This window comes from Vombatus ursinus, unplaced genomic scaffold, assembly GCF_900497805.2.
Source record: "Vombatus ursinus unplaced genomic scaffold, bare-nosed wombat genome assembly UNPS02004268.1, whole genome shotgun sequence".
NCBI classification, from domain to species: Eukaryota; Metazoa; Chordata; class Mammalia; order Diprotodontia; family Vombatidae; genus Vombatus; species Vombatus ursinus.
The window spans coordinates 387,857-410,131 of record NW_020944046.1 but is presented as its reverse complement, the minus strand read 5'-3'; the positions used below and the strand labels follow the sequence as shown (position 1 = coordinate 410,131).

The 22,275-nt window shown below is 53.9% G+C and overlaps 1 protein-coding gene across 3 annotated transcripts in view; it reads left to right on the top strand.

The window, feature by feature from the left end:
- The window catches only part of CAPN6 (calpain 6), a 24,500-nt gene extending 2,662 nt beyond the window's left edge, over positions 1 to 21,838 (top strand). For 2 of the 3 annotated variants that reach the window (XM_027877467.1, XM_027877475.1), the window contains exons 2-13: positions 2,561 to 2,740; positions 9,441 to 9,572; positions 10,209 to 10,417; positions 10,983 to 11,175; positions 12,157 to 12,350; positions 12,946 to 13,023; positions 15,497 to 15,692; positions 19,222 to 19,344; positions 19,446 to 19,648; positions 20,074 to 20,195; positions 21,312 to 21,448; positions 21,587 to 21,838. In XM_027877467.1, coding sequence (XP_027733268.1) covers positions 2,576 to 2,740; positions 9,441 to 9,572; positions 10,209 to 10,417; positions 10,983 to 11,175; positions 12,157 to 12,350; positions 12,946 to 13,023; positions 15,497 to 15,692; positions 19,222 to 19,344; positions 19,446 to 19,648; positions 20,074 to 20,195; positions 21,312 to 21,448; positions 21,587 to 21,769 — 1,935 coding nt within the window. In that variant the 5' untranslated portion in view covers positions 2,561 to 2,575 and the 3' untranslated portion in view covers positions 21,770 to 21,838. The remainder of the gene's footprint in view (positions 1 to 2,560; positions 2,741 to 9,440; positions 9,573 to 10,208; positions 10,418 to 10,982; positions 11,176 to 12,156; positions 12,351 to 12,945; positions 13,024 to 15,496; positions 15,693 to 19,221; positions 19,345 to 19,445; positions 19,649 to 20,073; positions 20,196 to 21,311; positions 21,449 to 21,586) is intronic. The other variant, XM_027877481.1, reaches the window with a different exon arrangement.
- Positions 21,839 to 22,275: the final 437 nt, after the last annotated feature.

The window sequence follows — 22,275 nt, the reverse complement described above, 5'->3', positions numbered from 1 at the left end:
CACACACACACACACACACACACACACACACACACACACACACACACTCTATACACATGCCACAGACACACACACAAAACACAGGATACACACACACATACACACCCCACACCCCACGTGTCCATATTTTTATCCCAGCTCAGTCATATGAGAAAACAAGGCTCTGCCTCCCAGGGCTAGCTCAGCAGGAGAATGGGGACAGCCCGGCAGCCAGCAGGGGCCAGCAGGGGGAAGGGCTTTGCAGCCCCTCTAGAGTCTGGGCTTGTCCCAGGGGGCAGCCTCTTCAGCTTCCTCAAAGTTCTGGTTCTTGGCAGCCTTGCCAAGTACAAGAAGTACCTGGTTAGCCCAAAGGGGCAGGATAAGGGCTGTTTTGATTAATTGGCTATTCTGGTTGTACCAGGCGAGCAGTAGCACAGTCTGGTTTCCCCAACAGGTTGCTAAGCCCCCTTCCATAACGATTGTTATAATAACAGCTTGCCCCAAGCATCACCCTGAGACTATAAATTGCAGAGAAGGTACCTGGCACATAGTAGGCCCTTAATCAATGTTTATTGAATGAGTGAACACACTTTAAATACAATATTATCATCCCTGTTCTTTAGATAAGGAAACTGAGGCAAACAAGTTAAGTGATTTGCCCAGGGTCACACAGCTAGGAAGTATCTGAGGCTGGATTATGAACTCAGGTCTTCCTGACTCTAGGCCCAGGGCTTTCTCCACTCTGCCACACCAGGGAACCCTGGCTGGAAGAATCTGCTATGTTCCTCAGGTCATGTTCCTCAACTAGGCTGATGGAGCTAGAATGGTGGGGGTGGGGGGGAGGGCTAGAACTGGGTCAGAGGGATTAGGAAGGAGCAAGGGTGGGGAGGGGTGGGGCCTATATGTCCCCTGCCTCCTTCATGGTTGGCTCTGGCCAGTCACCAAGCCTCAAGGATGGAGTCAAGAGAGAGCCTCTGTGATCTGGTGTTTGTCAGTGGCCAGATCTTGGAGACCAGGGCGCAGATAAGACACTTCAGCTCCATCGGAACCAGGTGAGAGGGTTTGGAACAGGACTTGGGGTGAGGGGCTAGATGGTTTCTATTTTTATTGAGAGTTGCTACTAACATTGTATGCATCAGCAGTTATCTAAGAATACAAATCCAATAATACAGACTAGAAAATAATAATGATGCAGAGCAGTCTGGCATCTACCCTGCCTTTGTGTCTGGAGCAGGAAGATCTGACAAGGGCCAAAAATGGGTCTCAGGAACAGTCTCAATGTGAACCAATATTGAGATCAGCCAGGAGACACCAATACTGGCCACGGTCATCTGGTTACTGTGAAATCTCAAACCTAATAGAGAGGGTCTGCTCATTCCAACAGCTGCCCTTGACTCAGGTTAATTTAGCAGCATGAGCATTGCCCATTTCTATCAGCTCAGGAAGGATTTATGGCAATATTAACTAAAGCTGTCTATTAGCAAGCGTGTGTCAACATTAACCAGTTTCTGGATGTTAGCCTTGATAGGACCAGACTGTGGACAAGGATGTATATCCCTAAAGATATATTAGGACGTTGTGGGCCCCAGCCTGGAATCTGAGGATAGGTGGAAATTTCACCTGATTGCGTGCCCAGTGGGGATTAATAACCATGGACAACCTATCTTTGGGAAGCAGGCGTTGGCTCCAAGAAGCCTTATTATCACGCCAAAGCTATTTCAAAATAGTTGTCACCCTCAAGAGTTGTGAAAAAGAGCTTAGGTAACTCTGGCCGATCGTCTCTGAAGGGCACTTCTGCACTGTCTGGGCCAGCCATTGAGGAATTCCACAGTCAATGAGAGAGTGGCTATGCTTGCATGCCTGAAACATAGGACTCAACCTTCCCTACAATTTGCCCATTTCATTTTCATGCTCTCCCTCTTATTGGTGACATTGGCAGGCTGGTTCTCACCGTCTCTCCAGTTCTTTTGACGCTACTTGCCAATCTCAGTTTCTAACTAGCGCCTGCACAGTCATTCAGAAGATGCCTGGTGTGCTCATCTGTTAAATGGGGATTCATAATATCTCTGGTATGGGAGATGTATCTTCCTATGTCAATGGGAGGATTTTGTCATCACAAAGGACTAGAGCACTGTACCCCGTCATGACTCCAGACCAGCCGCGGGCCCGATGTACACTTGAGACTGCCTGAGAACATCTTGCTGGCATTTCTGGAGCGTTGAACTTTTCCAAAGCATTTTATAGACATCTCAAATGAGCTTCCAAAGAACTCTGGGAGTTAAGCCCCCCCCTCTTTTTTTAGCCTGGATCTATGATTTTCCCCACTAAGGAAAGTCCCTCTACCAGCGCACATCAACACCTTCTCTGCAACTTCATCTTAAAGAATTGTCCAGGGCACTCCAAGGTAAAGTGAGTTGTCCAAGGTCACACAGCCAGTGTGCACTGGGAGAGGAGTTAGCAGCTTTTCAGCCCATTATCTTGTACGTCCCAGCTTCCAGTGTCTTCTGGTCAATCTCAGCCCAAGTGCTAAGTGTCTGCACTCCTTTCCTCCATGCTGAAGCGAATGTTTTTCTCACTCTAGCTGGAAATCGAAATCATGCTTGCTATGGTAAAACCTTTTAAAGGCCAGAAGTACCATGAGCTGAAGCAGGCGTGCCTCCGAGAGCACCGGCTCTTTGAGGACCCCGAGTTCCTTGCTGGGAACGAGTCCCTCTTCTTCAGCCGCCGCCTGCCAGGCCCAGTGGAATGGAAGCGGCCCAAGGTAATGACTCAGATCAGCAGGTGGCTTGGGGCCTAGCACCCTGAGGCCCAGGAGGTGCCAAAGTTAGGAAAGGAATGAATTCTAGTCCTGATCTGCTCTTCCCTCCCTCTTTGCCAGGAGATAGGGTCACAATACCTCAAATGAATTCTCGCTCACTGCCCAGTCCTCAACAGGACCCCTAGTGGAGGAAAGGGGTGATCATGCAATGGAATCCTGTTAAAAATGGCTGGCAGGGAAACCCAACCCCCCTTGTGGAGATGCAAATACATAAGCACTGAGGCAGTCACCAAGATGACAGCAGAGTCTGGGTCAATTCCACCCCCGCCCTTCTGCCTTTTTCATCCAGTAATCCTTGGGGAGGCAGTGTGGTAGAGTATGCAGAGGCCCAAGCTTGGGATCTTGGCTGTGACCGTGGGCCTCACTTTCCTCCTCTATCGATTAAAGGCCAGATGACTTCTGGGGTCTCTCCTAGCTTGAAATCCGATGAAATGAAATCTAGGATTCTAGCTGATTCCAAAAGGATAGGGTACGGGCTGGTCCAAGTTCCCAGGGAGCCGCCACCAGGATATTGAAGAGCCCTCAAGTCTGTCCCATTGGAGGGTTGGCTGAGGAAGCCACTCCTGCCCTAGGGAGGGAGATGATGAGAGCCCAAGATTCCACACAATCGAGTGCGAGCAATCCCGGGCCAGAGGGCCAAAAGACATTAGAAGGACTTGGCATCTTATTGGCCGTGAAATCAATGGCAATGACAGTGGCTCACACATGGGCAGTATTTTAAGTCCCTTGCATGCAGTATCTCACCAAAACCTGGTAGAGAAGGTGCTGCCAAAGAGAAGCCATGTGATAGGCCAGAGAGGGAGGGGTGGGCAATGATATAATGATACCCTGCCCTCCCTGGAGGCAAAGCCCACTACAGGTCTTCGTTGGGGTCTTCATTGCCTACGTGACCAGCACATGAGCAGGGGCAGTGGGGAGCAGATGTGATGAGTGACAGGGCCATGGGGAGGGGACAGGGGAGAGGAGAAGAGGGCAGGGCCAGGGGCCACCCAGAGGTAAGGGCCCAGTGTCAGAGCAGGGCAGCCTCGGGGGATGCAACGTGGCCTTGCTTCCTAACAGGGCAGTGGGTCTACAGGGCTTCCTTCCCTCGCTCACCCCTCCTCCAGCCCCTACTTCCTCAGGACCCTAGGGGCTGAGAAGATATGACTAAGGGTTTTGGCTCCTACGCCGCCGTTGGCTCTGCTCAGTGTCTGGGGGGCCCAGGCAGGAGCTCTGTTAACCCAGGTCAAGGCTGAGTTAAAGCACATTGCTTAAGCCTGGGCCCAGATGTGAGAGGCACAGACCCAGGCCCAGGCTCCCCTCCTGACTGCCTGCAGCTGGGCCGAGGGATCAGTGAAGGCTGCTGCCCTCCTGCTCGTACCAGGCAGCTGGCAGCCAGGACCAATCGGAGCTCTCCCTGGGTGGGTGGGGTTTGACCGGGATTCAGGCTCCACCAAGACTTTGGGGCCTATAGCTACTCATTGAACCCTCTGCTCCGGGGTCAGAGCTTGAGTGTACGGCTGGGAGGGACTGCAGAAGCCATGGGGTCTGACCCTCTCATTTCACAGAGGAGGAGACTGAGGCAGCCCAGAGAGGGCAAGGGATTTATCCAGGTCACCCAGCTAGCTCAGAAGTACCAGAGCTGGGATTGGAATCCAGGCCTTCTGACCCTAAGACCAGGGCCCTTTTCACTCTACCTTTACTGGAAGTGCAGAGGCCAGAGCCCAGGGCCCACGGGAGGTCAGTTGATCATTTTCCAAGGCCGTCCTCAGGACTAGCCAGGGCCCATCTCTCTCCACAAAACTTGAGCCAAGCAAAACCTAATTCCCAGCCTTTCTTCCCCCACCCCTTCACCCAAGCCCCTCCCTCCATCTTGGCACTGTCACCTAGAGGCCCACTCCCTAGTTGCCTCTGCAGAGAACCCCACTATCCTATCCTGGGTCTGCCTTGAAGCTGGGCCTTCCCGAGGGGGCGGGGGGAGACCCCAAAGTCTCTGTTTCCTCCCCTTCTTTTCTTCCCCCTCCTCCAATCTTGCCAGCCTATCCTGAGCCTCCCTCCCACGTCAGTCCCTCCCTCCAGAGTAGGGCAGGCTGGAGAAAGCCCGTGAACCCTCCAACCCTCGGACCTTCTGGCCGCTATGACTGGGATTTCTTGGTCCAGCCCCGTGATCTCATTGGCATAGAGAACTCCCAGTGGCAGCTGGGGAGTGGACAAACTGTCCCCACCAATAGAGACTGGCAACTCATCAGCACCTCAGCTCGGGGTCCCGTACCTAGTGAGTGTTGGGGTGGGGGGAGGACTTGACCCCAGGCCTCCTGACTCCAAGGCTGACATTCCACCCAGTGCACCTTGCTTCCCTTTCATCAGAACAACAACAACAGGAAATAGTGAGAATGAGGTTCCTAATAATAATAACAATAATGCTTGAATGCAGCCTACGTTGAGATGTTTCATTTCTTTGTGGGAAGGCTGGAGCTTGGCTTGGCCCCCACGGCCTTGGACGCTGCTGAAGGCTGAGGCTAGGGGCCCTGGACAGGGCGAGGCTCCGTTGAAGAGGCCGACTTCGAGGCCAGGCCAGCTCAGACCAGAGGGAGAACACTCATTTCAGGGAGGAGCAGGGAAGAGAGCATTTTGGAGGCGAGGGGGGGGATACTGAGGCCTACTTTCTTTGGTTAGTTAAAGCACTTCATGGATAATTTCATGTCTCTGTGTTTGTGTCTCATTCCCCTTCCCCCTGCTCACTATGAGCCTCAAAAGGACAGGGACCCTGGCCTAGCTTAACTTTGCTTAAGCACGCAATGAGTGCTTCATAGAAATATATTTTTTAATTAATCAAATGAGTGAATAATAATAAGTTAACATTTCCATGATTTTACAAATATCATCTCATTTGATCCTCGCAACAACCCTGGGAGGTAGCTGCTATTATGATCCTCATTTTACAGATGAGGAAACTGAGGCAGACAATAGTTAAGTGACTTGTCCAGGGCCACATAGCTAGTAAGGCGAGATTTGAACTTGTCTTCCTGAATGACTGAATGAGCTGGCCTGTCACAGAATGAATTCCCACAGAGGCCTCCTGCTCTCATCTGAACCCCTTCCCTGCTGTTTCCTCTTAGAGGTCACAGGATTTATAGTGACCAGGAGTCGCTTCAGAGACCTTCACTTGAAAGAGGAGAAAACCAAGGGCCAGAGAGGGGAAGGCCTTGGCCCAGGCTCTGTTAGGGAGAGTTTGGGGCAGCTCCCTAACTCACACCCATTCTGCCCTCATTCATCTGGAAGGAAGTTGGAAGGGAGCGTGAACTGGGGACTTCTTGAAGGCATGAATGTGAGTGACACACAAAGAATTATGGAGAAGGTTAGAGAAAAGATGGCGAATCCAGGAGGGAAAATAGCAGCTCCCTGAGAGCAGGAACGGCACTGGCCTGGGCTTAGCATGCCCAGTGCCTGGCATGGTGCCGGGCACATCAAGGATTCCAAAATTAAGTGACTGTTGAGGAGGAAGGAACCCAATGGGGCAGGGAGAGCCAGGGCCGCCAGGCCTCCCATGAGTGCCAGCCCTGCACATCGGGGGGATTTTCCAAGGAACAGCTGGTTGGTAGCCACTTTCAGAGCACACCAGACCAGACTTAGGGGAAGTGTAGCGGTCCCTAGGAGGCATAATCATTCAGAGAGAGCCATCCCCATTGGAGGCTGGTACTGGTGGATACTGGCCCTGGGCCCCCCAAACACATCTCAGGATCATAGAGTTAGACCCGAATGGGGCCTCAGAGACCATCTAGTTCAACAGCTCCCCCCCCTCATTTTCCAGATGAGGACACTGAGGCCCAGAGAGAGATTAGGTGACTTGCTCCAGGTCACAGAGGTGGCAAGTAGAGATAGGATTTAAACCCAGGTCCTGTCTCTCCAACACCAGGGCTCTTTCCACTACACCACACTACCTCTCCTCCGCTACATTATCTATCTGAAATTTGCCACTACAACTTTCTCCCATTGTACCCCCAGTGCTCAGCATTGTGCCTGGCACATGGTAGGCACTTAATAAATACTTGATTACTTGCTTTTAGTGCTGTCCTCTGGGGCCAAGCAGAACTGTGTCTACAGATGACCCCAAAAGGAACCGGGGAGAGTATCCTACACAGGAAACTGAACCCATAACTTTGGCCTCAGTAGTACCACATTTTCACTAACCCAACAGGTGACCCTGGGCAAGTCCCCCCCCCACCTCTTTCTGCCTAGTTTCCTCTTCTACAAAATGAAGGGCATTGGAGTTGGTGAGCTCTCAAATCCTAAGCTCCTTCCCCTGCCGTAGCCTCAATTTCTCCATATGTGAAAGCAAGAGGCTGGACTCAAAGCCCTCTTCCCTTCCAGTTCTGAAATCCTAGCATTCTCCACTTCTCTCTCCCCTGGCTGCCTTGAGCAAGCAGCTCTGACTTCCAAGAGGAAAGGTCACATTCTCAGTCTGGGATCTCATCACTCCCACCCAAGTGGTCCTGAGGGTTTTCCATGACGGACCAAACCCACATGACTGGCAAAGCCCCAGGCTCTGGGTGTCCTCCCTCCTTTCCATCTCAGCTACTTCTTGAAAAAGTTGCCTCAGGTTTGGCCCCAGAGGCTGTTTACAGACCCTGGGCCGAGGCTACCCTCCCCATCTACTCCCTGGCTCCAGGCAGAAAAGGGATCCGGGAGAGAGGCAAGATGTCTGCGCCAGTGTGTGTGTGAGTGATTGGAGATGTGAAAGCATATGTATGTATGAATGTGCATGTGGATGAGTGAGTATGAATATATTGAGTGTGAGTGACTGTGTGGGAAAGCATTTGTGAGTGTGAAAATTTGTGTGTGCGTGTGTGTGTGTGCACGCATGTGCACGAACGTGAAGGGAGTGGGCAGGGGGCCTCAATCGTCTCATCCAGCTCTGATATTATGACTCTATAACCCAACGAGCCTATGTGAGAGTGTGTGAGACAGACAGAGACCAAAATTCAAAAGGACCAATGCCAGGGCTGAAGAACAGAGAACAGAGAGTGACTGGGCTCCATGGCCCAGGTGGAGGGGGCAGGGGAGCTTCTGGGGGAAGGTAGCCTTGACCCTGGCTGCTGGGGCTGAGACCCAGAGCTGCCCTCAGCTCCCGAGCTCCCGCCTTGGGCCCCTTCTGCTTGGCCCTTGAGGATGGTGAGGAGGTGGAAGAGATGACCTGAAAGGAAGGGGAGAAGGCGTAGGTTGTACGTATCTGAGTACCTGCCTGTGAACAAATACGTCAACAATTCCCTTTGGGAAGCATCCTTCCAAGGGCAGCTGGCCGGTGCCCCCCCCCCCGCCACCTCCGTCCCCTCTCTCGTCACTAACTCTCCATCTTCTCTCTCCCCTCGCTTCCTCAGCCAGGCCAAGCCACCCAAGGGTGGGCCTACTCCCAGAGGGCCTTTGGGGGCAAGCCTGGCCCCTGGCCGAGCTTCAGCTCCCAGCTCTCCAGAACAGAATCCCAGAATGTCAGAACTGGAAAGATCCTCAGAAGCCATCTAGCCCAGCCCCCTCATTTTACAGATCGGGAAGATGAGGCCCAGAGAGAGGATGGGACTTGCTACATCTCTTCCCCGGGCCCCTAATGCTCTTACCTGGTCCATTGACCACAGTTGCCCACAGTGGTCCCTGGAACACCTCTCCCTTTTATGCTATTGCTATAGCTAGAGAGAAGGGGAATCCACAGTACCCAGGCCCCTGGGCAAGACAGTGGCCAAGCCAGCCCAGTGGCCAATCTTGAGTGGCCCCACCTTGCTGCCTGAAAGTTTGCCCCCCCCAAAGGAAGGAGGGCTTGGCTCAGTATACTCACCAGTCTCCTTTAGTACTTCTGTAGACTGCCGCCATCCCCGGAAACCATTTGACAAACAGCCTGGCTCCAGAGCACCACAGCTGGGCCAGCACAGCTGGGAAGCTTTAGGGGCCTGCCTTCCATAACCCTGACTAACCAAGACATCGAAATATATGAGTGTGCTCTCTCTCCCCTGACCCCCAGTCTGTCTGCCTCATCTGGTAAGGTGGGCGGCCCCCAGTGAAATGACCCATCTGTGTTCTGTGGCCCTGCCGCTATGTCACCAAGGGCCACCCGCCGCCACCACCCAGGCCAGCACAATCCTCCCCAAACCCAGCCAGAAGCACAGCCAAAAAGCCCAGAAGAAGAGAAGGGAGGAAGGAGGAAAAGAGGAAGGGAGAGGCAGCAGCCCCACTCCATCCTTTGAAAACTCTAGCCACTGAGGTGCCCGCAACCCACGCCCTGCCCCCATCCACCTACCCAGCTAGGTAAGCTAGGGAAGCCAGACACACGCCTCAGGGTCCAGGGAACAGTGAGCCCTTGGGCTCTAGGCCTCAGTTTCCCCCGCTCCCCTGGTGAAATGAAAGCATTGGTGCCAAAGCCCTCTGTCATCCTGTTGCTTCCTCACTCACACACACTCATTTACTCATCTGTTCACTCACTCATTCACTTACTCCCGTACTCACCCTCACTCCCTCGCTCCCTCCCATGCTCACTACTTTGGGGAGGGGGGGGAGTCCTCACTGGCAGAGACTACACTGTAACCAAAAGGAAGCCAGCAAGGTGAGGCCTGGAAGGAGGGGAGGGAAACTAACCAGCCTCCTCTGCGAAGTCGTAACTGGGATGCCTTGGTTTTAGGACATCTGCGACAACCCACACCTGTTTGTGGGTGGAATCAGCTCCCACGACTTACACCAGGGAAAGCTGGGAAACTGCTGGTTCGTAGCAGCCTGTTCTTGTCTGGCCCTCCAGGAATGTCTCTGGAAAAAGGTAATTCATGTCCTCGGCCATGGAGCAGCGTGCACACACTGCCAAGTGCCTTCCAGCCTATGATGGGGTTTGTCCCAGTGATGGGGACCAGCTGCTCTCTTCCTCTCGCTGAGGCTGAAGCAAGTGGGCTTGCCTTGGGCTCCCGGGGCCCAGGAAGAGGCTGCGTTGGGGTTAGACTTCCACACTGTCCCAGGGAGGCTGGGGACAAGAAACCGGGAGATGAGCTTGGGCAGTGCCATGTCCTGGAGGCCGAGGGCCAGACTCAGCACATAGATATCAGTGAGTTAAGGAGGCAATGAGTGGGTGAAGGAGTGAAGAAACGAGTAAATGAATGAATGTGTGAGCGAGTGAGGGGATGAGATGGTGGGTGGCCTAGATGCAAGTGGCCCCTTGTAGCCCTGGGCCTGGCTCTGTCTTCAGGTGCCCATCAGAACTGGTGAGAATTGTGTACTCACACTGGGTACACCCCTTCTCTGTCTCTGGCTGGCAGAGTCCTTTCCTGGCACTCTGGTCAGTGGCGCCCAAGGATGCGGCCGAGGCAGCCCAGGGATGGCTGTGGTCTCCTCACGGGTACATTGGCATGGCAGAAGGAGGGGGTGTCAGCTGCTGCTGCTATTGCCCATCCTTTGTGCCCAGGTGATCCCCAAGGCAAAGGAGCAGGACTGGGACTGCCGAAGGCCTGAGAAACATGCCGGAATATTCCACTTCCGCTTCTGGAGTTTTGGTGACTGGACTGACGTGGTGATTGACGACCGGCTGCCCACCATCAATGGGGAACTGATATTCTGCCACTCTAATGTGCCCAATGAATTCTGGAGTGCCCTGCTGGAGAAGGCCTATGCAAAGTAAGCCCTTGGGGGAGGCTTCACCCTGGGTACCCTTCACCCTGGGCACCCTTCACCCTGGGCTTCATGCCCAAACACCTGCATCTGAGCCAGCTCCCCACTCCCTTCACTGTTTGCAAGGGACAGCTGAGGCTCAGTCAGGGCAAGGAGTTCCATGTCGTAGATCATCACCTCAGACACCATGGGGTTCCATCCCCTCAACATCCAAAGAATAAGGCAACATTGCTTTGACAAGAGTGAACCCTGAGCGCCTGGGCTAGATTTGAAGGGCCCAGCACCTCTTTGTCCCCCTGCCATGGGGGCATGGGTGGCCCAGCCTTGGAAGCTATACTCCAAGGACATGGGGTCTGGCCTTCCTGGCCTCCAATTCACATGTCCTGGCACATTAGGGAGTTCCATGCTTTGCTGCCACTCTCAAGAGTTCTAGACCACAAATCCTTCTGGGAAGGGAGTCCCAGGCAGGGAGCAGAATTACCAAGGCCTCCCTGTGTAAGGAGGGGCCCAGCACCCACTGCCTCCTTTCCTCTCCTTGTGTCTGCCCTCTACTTCCGACTTCTGCCCCCAGGCTAGTTGGCTGTTACGAGGCTCTCGACGGCGGGAATACCGCAGATGCCATGACGGACTTCACTGGGGCTGTGTCTGAATCCATCGACCTGAGGAAAGGCAATTATGGCAAGTTCCTCCTGGAGCAGACCAAGCTCTTTGAGGATCTGCTCAAGGCCCACGACAGAGGAGGCCTCATCAGCTGCTCCATCCTGGTACATTGTCTCACAAGCACTGAATGAGTTCATGCATGCATGAAATGAATGCGTGAGTGTGTGAATGAATGAAGTGACTGTGTGAATGAGGCAGGGCAGGGGGCAGGAGGGCACAGTCCTAGCGGCAAAGCGCCACATCCAGACATATTGCACAGCCCCTGAGTCAGGGAAGGAAAGCCAAAGAACACCATGGGGACCCGCGTGGAAGCCATTAGGGAAGAGGGAGCCAGTCCCTCAACGGGGGGCCCCCCAGGAATGCCAGGACCTGGGGGAGCCAGCTCTGAGCATTAAGGGCAGGCAGCAGGTGATCCAGGGAGCACTGCCTCAGTCTCACCCCTAGATCCACCGAGATAAGTCTGGCTACCACCTCCTTCCTTGGCACGAAGTAACCAGTGGCATAAGGCTGGCCTGAAAGCGAGCTGCTTGCTCATGCCAGGCTTCTGGATGTAGCCCAGAACGGAGCCGTGCCCAGACTGAGAGCTCCAGAATGAGACTGGGTCCAAGGTCAGCTGGCCTGCACAGGCTGGCCAGTCTAAGCCATCCTAGAAAAGCATTCTGGGCCCATCACCTCCTCTGCACGTGAGGAGGCTGCCCATAGCCCTTTGGGAAGGTTTTCCTTAGAGTGAGCCTCGCTCTGCCTGAGCCCTCCACACTCCAGGCCTTCACACAGGGCTCCCTCTAAGATCTTTACAAGAGATTCCTCCAGGCTCTGGTCAGATCAGAGGCTTCTGCCCTCCCATCCTGACCCAGCAGATCCCCTGGATAGAGAATGGAGATCAGAGTGGGAGGCATGTGAGTGCGTGTGTGTGTGTGCGCGCGTGTGTGTGCGTGCGTGTGTGTGCGTGTGCGTGTGCGTGTGTGTGTGTGTGTGTGTGTGTGTGTGTGTGTGTGTGTGTGTGTGTGTTGGAGGTACAGGGGAGGTGAGTTGGAAGGTTGGAGGCCTAACACTCTCTCTGCCCTTCTGGGTTCTCTGGATTGTAGCCTGACATGGCCAATGAGCGTCAAGGGACCACTGAGCAGGGTCTAGTGAGGGGCCATGCCTACTCAGTGACTGACATCCGCAAGCTGCGCCTTGGAGGACGACTCCTGGCTTTCTTCAAGGCGGAAAAGCTCTTCATGATCCGGATGAGGAACCCATGGGGAAAGCGAGAATGGAATGGGCCCTGGAGTGACAGGTGAGCCCTCCGCCCCGGGCCCTCCGCCCCAGGCCCTCCCTTGGCCTCAATGAGGCCGCAAAGAATCACAATCGCTCTCATTTCTCCACCATTCTCCACATTACAAAGCGCCCTCCTCATAACACTAGCAGGACGTAGGCCGTAGGCAGTGCTGGTATCACAGACAGAGTAAACTGAGGCCCAGAGAAGTGAGATGACTTGTCCATCATGGTGCCCTTATACCACCAGTGCTCTTTCTACTGTACTCTGCTTCTGCTTTGGGCATTGACCCTGGACCTCTTGGGCACGTCATGGGCAAGCAGGAGAGGCTGAGAAAGCAGGTCTCTCATTTGTCAAAGGAACAAGATGATCACAAGGATTCCCTCTACCTCTGAAAACTGATGTTCCAGGTCCAGTGTCCTCTGTTCTGTGCCCTAAGTCCCCTTCTGGCTCTGATGTTCTAGGTCCTAAGTTGGTGAGAAAAGTAGCAGGCCTTCCCGGGGCTGAGGTCCATGGAAGGAGCATGAGGTCCAAGGGGAGGTCCATCCTCTCTGCCCTGGGCTCATGGTGGTCTTGACCATGAATCTATCTAAACCCTCCGTTCTCTGTCCTTTAGCTCTGACGAGTGGCACAGAGTGAGCGAGGTGGAGAAGAAGAACATGGGACTCAGTGTGACGGATGACGGAGAGTTCTGGTGAGGATTGGGAGGCAGCAAGATGGCTCAGTGGATAGAGCTCTGGGCCTGGAATCGGGAAGACCTGAGTTCAAATGTGACCTCAGACACTGACTAGCCATGTTACCCTGGGCAAGTCACTTAACCTCTGTTTGGTGACTCTGCCTGCCTCAAGTCTCCCCCTACTCCAGTCTATCCTTCTTGCAGCCATCAAAGTGATTTTCCTAAAGCACAGGTCTAATCAGGTCACTCTCCTGCTCAGTAAACTCCTGTGGCTCTCTATTGTTGCCAGGAACAAATGCAAAACGCCCTGTTTGGCATTCAAAGCCCTTCATAACCTGGCCCCTCCTAGCTTTCTAGTCTTTTTAAACCTCCCTCTCTGACATGTACTCTTCAATCCAGCTACATGTACATGTTCCTTGCGCTCCATTTCCAGTCTCCACACCTTTGCACTGGCTGTGGCCCAGGCCTGAAAGGCTCTCCCTCCTCACCTGTGCCCTTTATTTTCCTTAGCTTCCTTCAAGTCTCAGCTCAGATCCCACCTTCTACAGAAAGCCTTCCCTAGTCTTCTCACTGCTAGTGCCTTCCCCTCTGACATGACCTTTCAGCTGTATTTTTCTCTATCTTGTGTATGTCCATTTGTTTGTATGGTGCTTTCCCCTATTGGGCTGTGAACTCCTAGAAATAGAAACTGGTTTTGCCTTTCCTAGTCTCCTCAGTGCTTAACACAGTGCCTGACACATAGTAGGTGCTTGATAAATGCTCATTGAATGGCTGCCTGACCGGAGGTAGGTGCTATTTTTATCACAACTTTAGAGCTGAAGAAACCAAGGCAAAGACGGCCAATGACTTGCCTAGGGTCACATGGCTAGGGAGTGTCTGAGGAACGATTTGAACTTGGCACTTCCTGACTCCAGGCCCAGCCTCTAGCCATTATCCTACATTTAGATATGTACAGTTTTTATTTTAAATAGTATTTTATTTTTTTCCTAGCCTACATTCATATCGAGCTTTAAAGTTGGTAAAGTGCCTTAGAGACATTCCCTCACTATGTGCCAGATGGAGTGATTTACCGATGGTCACATGGCTAGTAGGTATCTGAGGTAGGACCCGGGTCCAGGGCTTCCTGACTCTGAGTCCAGGACCCTCTACCAATTACACTCTGTGCCGCTCAGAGAAAGCATTCTGGACAAGTTGAAGAAGGAGGGGTGCCTTCATGCTGGGAGGGCTCAGCAGGTAGAGGAGGGAGGGTATTCCAGGGGTGGGGGCCAGAAGAGAGGGAAGAGAGAGATCAGGAATCAGGGAGCAGTGCTGTGTGGCTAGAATAGAAGACAGGAAGAAAAGGAGCGGGAAATGAGGCTGGAAAGGTGGGAGGGAGGCTGGAGGGAGTCAGCTTGTGGTGAGCCTTAGAGAGGAATTTCTCTCTGATCCCAAGGCTGTGGGGAGTCACCTTCTCAGCCCCAGACCTTCTGCATGGAGGATGGATCGGTGAGACCAGGGGAGACTGGGGCCAGGCTGGAGGCCAGGAAAGCAGTCGGGCCCAGGAGAGCGAGGCCAGAGTGGATCTGAGGCCGTAGGAACAGCCCAGGCCCCTGATCCTCATGCCAGACCCTAGAGCCACTAAACTGTCCTAGGCCCCTCGAGGCCTAGGACAAAGATTGTTCTTCTAGACACATCCCTGGGATCAAGTGCCTCTGGCCCAGCCCCTTGCCATTACAGAGGATGAGGCTGAGTCCCAGCATGTAGAAGGGCCTGAGGCAAAGGTCACGTAGCAAGTGAGTGGCAGAGCCAGGGTTTGGGCCTAGGGCTTTTTCTGCTACCTCCTGCTATAGCCTTAGAACGTGGGAACTGAAGGACAGCCCAGCAAAGAGGAAGGAGTATTAGGGCTTGGGTTGGAATCCTGACTCTCTCACTGACTCCCTGTGTGACAGAAGGCAAGTCCCTTCCTATCTCTAGGCCTCAGTTTCTTTCTCTGTAAAATGAGCTGGCCATACTGGGTACTTCTAATAATCCATCTTGGCTCTAGAGAATAAATAAGGAAATGCACCTCACTCCTTTTCGTAGGGAGGTGGTGGGCTGTGGGTATAGAATGCAGAAGTGAGTAGCAAGGTGAAGGTGTATATCCAGAAACAATTATGTTGTAACAAAATAAAAGGCAACAATAACATTGTTTTTTTAGGGAAAAAACAGAGAAGATTGGACTAGAGCAGGGGTGGGGAACCTTTTATTATGGTGATTTGTTCTGTGAAGTTTGGGTTCGGTCAAAGGGCCGCACCCAAGGACCTAGAGGCCACAGGTTCCAAAGGGCTGCACTTGAGGACCTAGAGGGCCATGTATGGCCTGGAGGCCACAGGTTCTGCACCCCTGGACTAGACCATCTCTAAGGTCCCTCCCAATCCTGAATTCTCTGAGACTCTGATCTTCTGCTCCGCTAAGCCCACGGCCTCAGAGACGTCCGGTATGTTCAGTGCTTTCCCATGGCTCTCCCCCTCAGGATGGCCTTTGATGACTGGTGTAACAACTTTACTGATGTGGACATCTGCCGCAACCTGAACACCTCCATCTTCAGCATCCACAAGACCTGGGAGAAGGCCACAGTGCGTGGAGCTTGGCTCCATGATGAGGACCCTCTGATCAATCGGGCTGGAGGCTGCTTCAACAACCGTGCGACCTTCTTACAGAACCCCCAGGTTGGAGTCCCTTGCCTTCCCTCCACCCCCCTCCAGCACCGTGCTCCCTTCTCAGGCTTTTAGCCATCCTTACAGGCATCATGGGCGCCCCATTCCTCTTCTGCATGGCCCCTAGTGGCCTTCCCTCCTGTGTTCTCTACTCTCAGGCCTGCTTCAGGCAGCCTGGGGTGGTCACCTGGCAAGGGCCTATTGCTATTTCACTCGTGCTGACCAAGGAGGAGTCCGAGAGAAAATAGCCAGTGGTATCCCAAGGCCCTGCAAGTCCTAAAGCGGAACATCACACTTGTAAGGCTGGGCCAGCCCCTTGGGGACCCGGACACGTTCATGCCTGAAACTCCAGTGGCAAATGCAGGCTGACTTTCTGTATTCCAGTGACCTGATGCAGTAAAGCTTCTTAAGCGGGGTGCCACTTTGCCTGGAGATATTCAAATTACTGTGGGAAAAGATCTAGGGGGTCCCAGTGGATCACAAGTTCAATATGAGCCAAAAAAACAAACGTGATCTAGAGCTATGTTCTAAGAGGCAGGATGCCCAGAAGGGGAAAGTGGCAGGCCCACGAAGCTCTGCCTTTGTCAGACTCCTTGTGAAGTGTTATGGTCAGTTTTGAGGAAGGTCACTACAGAGTTAGAGCAGATTCAGAGGAGTGTGACCAGGATGGGGAGGGGACCAGAGACCAAGCCACGGAGGGGATCATTTAAGAGAAGGCTCAGGGGGCCAGGTTAGCTCCAGTCAAGCATTTGAAGGGCTAGCCCACGGAAGAGGAATTGGGCCCAGGGGAGAGAACTAGGCGCAGCCGCAGGGGGAGAGGAGGAAAGCTAATTAACAACAGTCTTTTTATTTGTTTTTTGTTTTTTTTGTTTTTTTGTTTTTGTTTTTTAGGCAGTTGGGGTTAAGTGACTTGTTCAGGGTCACACAGCTAGTAAGTGTCAAGTGTTTGGTCTGAGGCCGGATTTGAACTCAGGTCCTCCTGACTTCAGGGGCGGTGCTCTATCCACTGCGCCACCTAGCTGCCCCTAACAACAGTCTTTAAAATGGAGTCAGGGCAGGAGCAGCCTGTTCCAAACTAGAAGCTCAGAGAATTTAGAGCTGGAAGGGCCTTTAGTCCAACCCCTTCATTTTACAAAAAAGGAAACTGAGGCCCAGGGAAAGGAAGTGGCTTTGCTCAGGTGACATAAATGGACCATGGAGGTGGGCCCCTCCCCCACTCCAGACTGTCTGCGTCCTTCGCAGCTGCACACATATATCTAGCAGGGACAGACACGGCCAAACCGTGGAAAGCTAGCCAAGGAGGTTCTGTCCAAGCTGGGATCAGCCCTTCGGACCCCTTGGAGTACAGCCTGTCCATGAAGGCCCCTTGGCCTGCCCTCTCCCCACCCCCACACATACCAAAGGGAGAAGAGAAGATGACCTGTCAAGATAGAGGCCAGGTGGCATGGGCCAGCCAGGGGCCCTTGAAATGAGGCAGCTCCCTCCAGAGCCCTGGGGTCATCAGAGCCTGAAGAAGAGATCCAAAGGGTTAACATTCGGAGGAGGGGTGAGACTCTCTCTGTTAGGCCCCAGCAGGCCTTGGCAGGAGTGATGGGGAGAAGAGGCAGCTCTGGGCCAGGCACCAGGGAGGATTTCCTAATAGGGAAAGCGGGCCCCAAGTGGGAGAGATTCCCCATCCCGGGAGGTCCTTAAGCAGAGGCTGGACAACCCCTGGGTGGGGATGGGAGAGAAGGGATTCTTGGGTGTCTCTTCAACTCTGAAATCCTGTGACTGCATCTTTGTTGATGTGTTTATCAAGCTATATATGTAGCTATGTGTATGTCTCAGGCTGCGTGTGTGTGTGTGTGTTTGTGCGTGTGTGTGTTTGTGCATGTGTGTGTACATGGGGTGGGGTGGGGACACACGTGCATGCCTGTCCTTCCTTGTAGGTCTCAGGGACAGAGCAGTAGACAGCTAGTTTCCCGATAAGCAGGGTGGATGGATGGAGGGGCAGGAGACAAGACACAAAACAGAACGTGCTGGAAGAAAGATCTACGTCAGACATACCCCCTTCCCCCCAACCTCCTGCTCAGTTTGTTTACAAACTGCCCCCGATCTTTTCCCATGTTTTTGAAATTAGCTCAAGAGACTATGGCCCACGGCTCCGGCTCCGGCTCCGGCTCCTCCATTTTCCTTGATCTTGACCCTTCTCTCCCCTCCTTCCCCCTAATGAGGTCTAAAATTTGCTCCTGCCTTGGCATTGTTTACCCACTTAACCTACTAATAACCAGCAGGCCTGTCTGCTTGTCACCTATCCAAGAGCCATCTTCACCATTATTCTGGGGAGAAACCAAGTGATTGCATTTCAAGTTGGCTGTGGACCTTGGCAGAGGTCCTGTCCCTCTCTGAACCTCAATGTTCCCCTTGGTTAAAAAAAAAGAATGGTTTGGGCTGAATGCTCTCCAAAGGAATTCCCAGCTCTGACATTTTTTGTTCTTGGAAATCTTCCTGTCTCTGGGCCTTAGTTTCCCCCTACCCCCATAAAATGTCATTGGCAACAACTGGAGAGGAGGGGCCGTGGGCGGAGCTGTTCATCTTTGGTCCTTCCCATCCATCCCTTCAGTGTCACGACTGCCCACTGGAAGCACTGTCTCCTGGGCTCTGGGAGGTATATGGACCGTGGCTGTCTTTGCCATCTTTGCCTATCCATGGCCTTTACCCACCGGACCACAGCTGGGCCACCGGGCTCTCCAGGAGCAGCATGCTAGGCTTTTCCTAAGAGAAATCGGGTCTTGACTGGTTCCATTTCCCAAGTCCATGCCTGGCCACACAGTAACCCCTTCCTGGTCCTGTGGATACTGACCGTCCCCCAATACCTTGCCATGGCATAAGGGCACCCCAGGCTCTAACAACTCCTTGCAAGCTGGAAAGGCCTTGAGTATAGGCCAAATGATGGTCTGTATGCCCGCTGGCCAAGAACCAGCCTGCCTCAGTTTTGAAAGGCTCATCACTAGAGCACCCTAAGGGGGTCACGTTTTTCAGCCACTCCAACTCTCAGAGACCTTCTGCTAAGTGTGATGAGGTAACTGATTTCCTTGGAGTCCTGTGATCTCTGCCTGTTCTCCTGGGCCTGGCAGCCTGCTGCTCACGGGGGCTACGCAGCGAGAGGGAGTGTGATAACACTCTTCCCTCAGAGTGTGCCAGGGTACAGTTGGCCTGCAGGTCTAGGAGGACGATTCCAGACAGAATCATTTCCACAGCGGTTTCCCACGTGTTGAGAGCCTGCTGGCCCAGAATGTCAGGGAGGGACTTTCAAGGCCATGTTGTCCAAATGCTGCCTATGACAGAGGAGGCGATGGAAGCCTGGGGAGGGGAAAGAGATGATTCTCACAAGTGACATTCCTCTGAAGCCCGCTTTGCTCCCAACAATCTCTGGGGGGTGAGCAGCACCAGCGGGGAGAGTAGCCCCCGGCCCGGGGACACGCAGTAAGGCAGCTAAGGAGACGGCCATCCCTGCCTTGCAAACCACTGACTAAGGTACTTCTTCTTCATCTCCCCTTAGTATGTCTTCAACATCAATAAGGAAGAGGACAAAGTCCTCATTTCCCTGCAGCAGCGTGATCGGCGCCCTTACCGCAAGGATGGGAGGGGAGAAAACTACATCATTGGCTTTGAGATCTTCCGGGTAAGGGCAGGGGAAGAGAGGGCCCCCCTGGGTCTGCTGCAGCTTCTCTCCCTGCCCCGCCCCCCCGGCCTGGGCCCAATGCTCTCTGTGCCTCCCACCAGGTGGAGTTGAATCGCGAATACCGCCTCCATCGGCTGCAGGTCCAGGAGAGGGTGGTGGGCTCCACCTACATTGACTCCCGCACGGTGTTTCTGAGAACCATCCTGAAGAAGGGCCGCTATGTCATCATCCCCACCCTGTTCCAGCCTGGTGACATCAGCGAATTCATCCTAAAGCTGTTCACTGACGTTCCCTCGGAGCTCAGGTCCTCTTCCACAGGGGCCCGAGATTTGAAGGCTAGAAACGAAGGGCCTTGAGTCCAACCCCCTTGTTCTCCAGAGGGAGAACTCAAGGCCCGTAGCACTGAAGCCACTTGCCCCCAGGTAGTAAGTAAGTGGGCAAAGCTAGGTTCCAAGACAGCGCTCTTTCCACAACCTCCCCACCATTTCCCAGAGCTCACTGTGGGAGCTACAGGAGAGAAGAGAGCACGGGGCTTAGAGCCAGGGGGCCCAGCTTGGCGGCCCAACTCTTTTACTACCTTCACAGGCCTCAGCTTCCTCCTCAGCAACAGGGTGGGATTAGATGAGTTCAGAAGTCCCTTAGAGCTGTGGCTCTATGAATTTGACCCTTGCCGAGGTCGACTAGCCAGTGAGTGGTGGGATTTTAACCTAGCTTCTCATTCCCTTGCAGGGAACTGACGCTGGACAAGCCCGAGCCCTGGTGTGGGAGCTTCCTGTGCGGCTATCCCCAGCGAGTCACCCAGCTGAGCGTTCACAGCGTGGAGGGCCTCGACAGACAGAACGGCTCCAGAAGTACGGGTCAAGATGGGGCGGCTGGCTTGGAATTGGGGCAGGAGCAGGGCTCGGGCATCAGCCCCAGGCCTGGGGCAGGCTAGGCCAGGCCTCAGCAGCAGGAAGGAGGGAAGGAGGAGTCCAGAGGAGCGAGGCAAGGAGGAGGCTGTACTGGCCTCCAAATGCCAGCTTTGCTGCTTAATGAAGGTGGCAGTTGACATTTGCTTGCAAGATACTTTCCAGACATCGTTTATCTCATTTGAGTCTCACAAAAGCCCAGTGATGTAGATGCTACAAGATTGCACCCATTTCCTAGATGAGAAAACTGAAGGTCAAAGAGGCTAAATGACTTGAGCATGGTCTCCCAGCTAGTAAGTATCAGAGGCAGGATTAAAACCCAAGTCTTCAGCATAGTGCATCTGCCTTCTTCTCATGAGCTGTGGGAACCTGGGTAAGTCAGAGCCCTGGTTCCCTCCTCTGTAAAACAAGGGGGCTGTCTCAGCAGTGTCTTCCAGCTCTACAGTCTAGGGATCGAGGGTCAGACTGGGGAGGGCATCGGAAGCCATGGCGTAGGTGGGTGGCTGGGTAGCTGCCCAGCAGTGCCCTGCCTCTGGCTGAGATCCAGCTAAGGGCAAGACCCGCTTTCAGGGGGCTGGGCTCTATGCCCAGGACTTGCCTCAGGCCCTCTGGAGTAGCTGCCAACAATTGTGGTCACCAGCGGCAGCGGCCCACGTGCTGCCCAGGGCCAGCGGCTCAGTCCCTGCCAACAAGCAGCTCCCTCTGGCCAGCCTGCTGCCAGTGGCTGGGTCAGCTTTGTTTTGGCTGGTGCCCAAGAATGGGAAGGCTTGGGGTCTAGGGAGTGCCCAATGTGTGTCTGCGAGAGGTGGGGGGGAACCTTACAGTGTCACAGTGTGAGAGCCAAAAGGGCCCTAGAAACATCCTTGTCTGACACTCTGATGTTACACTGGAGGAAACTGAGGCCCAGAGAGGAAAAGGGCCTTGGTCAAAGTCACACAACGAGTTAATGGCAAAACCCAGATGCCAACACGAACTCAAATGCAAGGCTTGTAGCCAGAACCCCCCCCCCCAGTGATGCCAGGCCCCCGAGGCAGACAAGTCACATGAACTTTGTTTCAGGTGCCAACCCCTACCTCATCATCAAGTGTGGGAGGGAAAGTGTCCGCTCCCCTGTACAGAAAGAAACCTTCGATGCTGTTTTTGACACCCAGGCTATATTCTACCGCAAGAATCTCAAGGATCCCATTGTGGTACAGGTGAGAAGGGGGTAGAGGGGGAGCCAGAGGGCAGGGGGCTGCAGACAAGGCGTCCCATCATGGCAGACCCCAAGCGTCCCATGACAGAGTCAGGCCCAAACACCAAGGCCTCACACACCTCCATCCTCACAAATTCAGGTCTGGAACAAAAAGCTTCTGTGTGACCAGTTCCTGGGACAAGTGACCCTGGTAGGTGAGCCAGGTGACTCTCGGGAGCTGAGGACCCTCCAGCTTCGGGATAAAGGTGCTCCAGACGCCCCACCTGTGACCGGGCACCTCAGCCTCAAGGTGGTATCCACCGACAACCTCATGGAGCTCTGAAAGCCTGGCCCCGGCCTCCCTCTGGCACTCTCCCTGGCCGAGCCCTCTGTTTTCTTTTTTGAGGGCCAGAGGGAGGAGGGAGGGGAGGGGGGAGGGGGGAGGGGGAGGGGGAGAGGGAACACTCCAGGCCCGGTTCGGCTGAGCTGGGTTGGAAATGATGAGCAGGTAAAAGCCCTCCTGAGCCAAGCCTGCTGATCAGTCACAAATCATTTGAAAAGCCCCAAATTGTAAGCAGCCCAATTTCCTCAGTCCATGGGCCAGGCCCACCTGGCTCTGTCCTGGTGATTAAGGCAGTAGCCAGGGCAGGGCAGGCCTCAGGGCTCCCCATAGAGTTGAGGGATGAAACCCCACACTAACCTAGCTCTCATCCTTCTGGCACTAACCAAGCTTGCTTCGAAACCGCCCTGCAAGGTAGAGAACCAGGAAGTACTATCATGACCATTCACGGAAGGAAAGAAAGGAGGCCCAGAAAAGGGTGGCCCCCATGCCAAGGCACAGTGGGCCAG